Consider the following 4,583-nt stretch of genomic DNA (forward strand, 5'->3'; position numbering starts at 1 on the left):
GCTGACTAATATACCGCTTATGTAAGTATAGGCTAAGTACTAGATGTATTAAGAATCTATTATATATATAAGCTAGAGTAGCTAAGACCATTATCACGTGATCTATATATCTACTACTACTATATATATAACTATTAGCTATATAGCTCTATCTACTATAGAGTTCTAAAAGTTCAAAATCTTTTAGAATTTTTCCAAGTATTTAAGTTATTATAGATCTACCTAAAGCTGCAGTAGAATGTCACGTGACACCTATGTAAAAGACTAGAAGATCTTAGCTTTAAAACGCACTAACTTTTATATCTATAGCCACTATAGCTGCTGAGTAATTCTCTTTTAAAAATAATAACTTTTTTTTCTACGTTTTATTTTTGTCACCCCACTGTATATTACTGTGAATACGATCTATATCATATAAAGATATAATATATCTATATATAGTATAATAAAAGATATAAATAAAAGTAATTTATAAGTAATAAAAGAAGATAAATAATAATATATTAAAGCTAGTACTTAGTATACCACCCCTTAATGTTACAAGTAACAAGAAGGATTCTCTCCTTGACAAATGACGAGATGGCGGAGGGCCTATGGACGTCCACGTCAGAAGGTAATGATCAACGCGGGGCGCTGATCACGTGACTTGGCATCTCGCCAAGACAGGACATCGGGAGATGCCAGGACATCGGGAGATGCCAGGACATCTGGAGATGCCAGTGGCATCAGAGATGTCAAGGGCTTAACCAGATACCAGGACTGGAAGCAATGAGGATATAAGGATAGATGGATCTCATTATTTACTCTCATTATAGTCAACTCAAATTGTACTTTCTTACTAGTTACTTAACTTCACAAGATTGATACTTGTTAGTCTATTCGACATAGATTAGGAATTGTTAAACCTATTATTATCTATCTTATAAGCACGCCCATTCCACTATATCGCTAGATAACTACCTCACGGCGCTATTCACATATCCTTACTCGCCCTAACCTGGATCGAGCTTAGAGAAGTATCAGCACCCAACCCCGTGTAACACTTTAACCACCTACGGATTTAGTAGACTAGATAGATTAATAGTAGAACGCCCGATTAAGATTTAAAATAGCATATAATTACTTAGGATCTTAAGGCAGCGCCAGTAGACTAGTCCAGAGTCCCAGACCAGTGCCCAACCTAGCACTTAACGACGAGATGCTGACCCTAAGCGACGACGAGATAGACGAGGATGCCTATAACTTACGAGAGTTGCGGAATCTTAGGCACTAAACTACGATTCAGGTAAGGCAGATAGCTAGCCTATAGAAAATAGTTAATCAGCTTACGAGCTAGTTAATGGCCACGCCAAACGAAAAACCTATCAGGAAACCTAAGATAGCAACTCTAGACAAGTATAATAGAAGTCGCACTAAACTGCGAACATTTCTTACTAACATTGACTTATACTGTGGATACAACGACGTACCTAACGACGAGGAAAAGATCCTCATAGCTAACACCTATATGAAAGGAAAAGCAGCTAGTTAGATGCAGCCTTACGTAGAGGATTTCTTAGCTAATGTGCTAAATAAGGGCACTAAGGACGAGACACGTGCCTTATTCAGTAGTTAGGCTAACTTTAAGGAAGAACTAGGACGCATCTTCGGGGAGGTAGACGCTGAAAGCTAGGCAGAGAAGGCAATCTCGCGCCTAAAGCAGACTAAGTCAGTATCAGCATACACAGCTAAGTTTAAGTAATACTAAGCATGAATTAATTAGGACGATTCGGCGCTTCGAACAACATACGAAGTAGGTCTGAAGGAAATAATTAAGGACGAACTTATACACTACAATAAGCTAAAGGATCTATACGCGCTAATCGAGTTAGTAATAAGAATTAATATAAGACTATAGGAACGAAACTAGGCTAGGAGAGGAGATTAACCTCACTACCCGTTCGCTAACTCTCGACGATAATATGACTGTAAGAATAAAGACGGCGACACGTATATAACTAGCAAGGTATAAGATAGGCCTAAGAATAAGAATAATACCCGAGGAAAGTTTAACGACGGCCTTTCTAAGAAAGAACGCCAGAAGCGTTATAATAATAAAGCATGTCTCCAATGCGGGAAGTTAGGACACTTCCGTAGAGACTGCCTAGAAAACAAAGTTAAGTAAGAAGTAGTAAAGATTAGGATGATTCGGATACTAATACCATACCTAACTAAGGAACTAGACGAAACTCTTAGCGATCTAGACCTATACAATGAAGTAAGACAAGCTATAGACGAGGCCTTTAAGCTAGTATAAGAGGTAATAGGACTCTAAGACTTTAAGTAGGACGCACTACTACTAACGGATTAGCAGATTGAAGGGGCCGAAGTATTACGCCGCCTAAGAAATTAATAGTGCTAGATCTACGGACTTACTACGCACTTAGCTAATAATTACGACTATAAAGGACGAATCGTAGTCTTAGGACTCTAAGTAGAGAAAATTACCTGCTGGGCAGCCTAGGAACAACCTAAGTTTAAGGAACCTAATAATGAGGGGACACCTTAGTCGTTTAAGGAATAAATAGAGTAATATAAGCGCCTATATTAGGTTAACTATCTAAGATAGTATAATTACTACTTAAGAAAGAGAGAAGAGACTAGGGACAACGAGGACGATTGCTGCCATACTAATTTATAGTATAATAAATGTTGAGTACAGCATTGCTATATACACTAGCTAGGAGAAAAGGAAGCTTATAAGGAGCTATGCTAGATTAAGTACACGATTAACTGCTAATTCTATAAAGAATAACAACAGAAAGCTAGAAGGGTAGACGACTACTACCACAGCACGATATCCGCCGAGGAATGTATAGCAAAGAACTGCAGAATGCATAGGGCCTAAGTATGGGACACACTAGAAGTAAAACATACTAAACTTCTATGGACGCATTATAAAACTAGATACGCCCTACACTAATAACAGTTTAAGGATACTTAAAAGGTAGATAATTACTACTATAGCACTCTGCCAGCGAACCTTTATAAGGCAACGGATTACCTAATTTACGAAAGTAAGAAGCTAAAACTAAGAGAAAGGACTACAAAGAAGAAGATACCACACTACAACATCTATTAGAGCTTTTACTATAACGATTGATGTACTAATTACTACAACGCTAAAATCGGCGCGGGACGGTTTTCTAAAAAACGGAAGAAGTCGTAGAAAGAACAACTCTTTAAGCTAAAAAACTAGAATGCCGCTAGGAACAGAGTCACGCTGGCAAAGGTAGTCCTAAAACGACCCTTAAAGAAGTGCGAGAAGTAGGAGCGCAAGACTTACAGCTACGAGCTATAGTACTTATAGATGGACACAAGGTGCTAGCGCTTATAGATAGTAGGGCAGCGCGAACTGTCATCTTACCACGAGTGGTGGAAGACAATAATATACCCTATCGAACTAAGAAAGTTCCAATGCGAGTAGTATTAGCCGACGATAGTCCTATAACATACGGGAATGGCTGGATTTAACTTAAGACTGAGGCAGTAACGTTACGCCTAGCTAGTTAAGAAAGCCGAGAAAGAATTAGCATTATAGATCTAGGAGACACTAAGATAATAATTAGCTACAATTGGTTATTAAAGCACAACCCTACTATAGATTAGTAAAAGAAAATAATACTTAGCAGAGAACCTATATATAAGGTTGCTGGAGTACGACACGAGATACGCCCAACGAATTAGCGCGTAACCTAGAACGAGAGATTCGGTATAATCTTACTATATAAGATCGCGAGAATCTATGCGAAGAACCCTTAGAGCATAGAAGTTATTTAGATATAGTAGATCGCGACCACGAAGGAAGGATTGGTACTATAGTTGGCGATTCTAACAGAATACTAGACGGACGAGTTTAGGGAACTGTTTAAGAAAAACGAAGCAATAGACTTAGCAGAATACTAGGATTAGGATCACGAGATCATCCTAGAGGAAGGAGCAAAGTTAAGCTTAGGAGGAATATACCCTATAGCGCCCAAGCACGATGCTAAGCTACAGGATTACCTCTAAAAGAACTTAAAAAAGGGATTTATCTAACTGGGATCGGGCCTAATAGCCTCACCTATTTTATTCGTAAAGAAGCCTAACGGGAAGTGGCAACTATATATCGACTTTAGGAGGTTAAACAGCGTTACTTAGAAGAACTAGTACTTCTTACTACTTATTACGTGTAACGATGTTACAACTTCGCTATGTATCGGACCAATCCCAGAGCCGGATCGGAGGTAGTACTCGCCGCCCTCTTCATCAACTACTTGTTGTGAGGTCGGATCCGATTCGGATCCGACTAAGATAAGTATATAAGGAGACACTCCCTATAGCTAGCTCTGTAGACTTTTGATATCCTTTCGTACAAGGCCTATAGGTGTCTATTCGAATTAAGGCTCGTTTGATGTCCCACGCACTCCCATATGCCTCTGAGTGACACTACCGCCGATACTGATCCGAGTAGTCTTGCCTGCGCCGTTACATTATATCAAAAGTCTCGTCCCAGCCGGTGACGGCTTCAAAACAATATCGCAGCTGTTTGTTGAAGACCACGT

General features: G+C 39.1%; 2 protein-coding genes across 2 annotated transcripts; one reads left to right on the forward strand and one right to left on the reverse strand.

The window, feature by feature from the left end:
* Window positions 1-606: 606 nt before the first annotated feature.
* Window positions 607-810, reverse strand: COCSADRAFT_165525 (uncharacterized protein; the record flags this gene model as incomplete). Its single annotated transcript, XM_007707574.1, has 2 exons — window positions 607-759; window positions 805-810. 2 exons carry the CDS (start codon window positions 808-810, stop codon window positions 607-609), a joined length of 159 nt encoding a protein of 52 aa, XP_007705764.1.
* Window positions 811-1,336: 526 nt separating this feature from the next.
* COCSADRAFT_349027 (uncharacterized protein) lies at window positions 1,337-1,531 on the forward strand (the record flags this gene model as incomplete). Its single annotated transcript, XM_007707575.1, has 1 exon — window positions 1,337-1,531. A coding segment is annotated over one exon (195 nt), but the record flags the coding sequence as incomplete, so codon positions are not given.
* Between the last annotated feature and the right edge of the window lie 3,052 nt (window positions 1,532-4,583).

This window comes from Bipolaris sorokiniana (assembly GCF_000338995.1).
Source record: "Bipolaris sorokiniana ND90Pr unplaced genomic scaffold COCSAscaffold_19, whole genome shotgun sequence".
Lineage (NCBI taxonomy): Eukaryota > Fungi > Ascomycota > Dothideomycetes > Pleosporales > Pleosporaceae > Bipolaris > Bipolaris sorokiniana.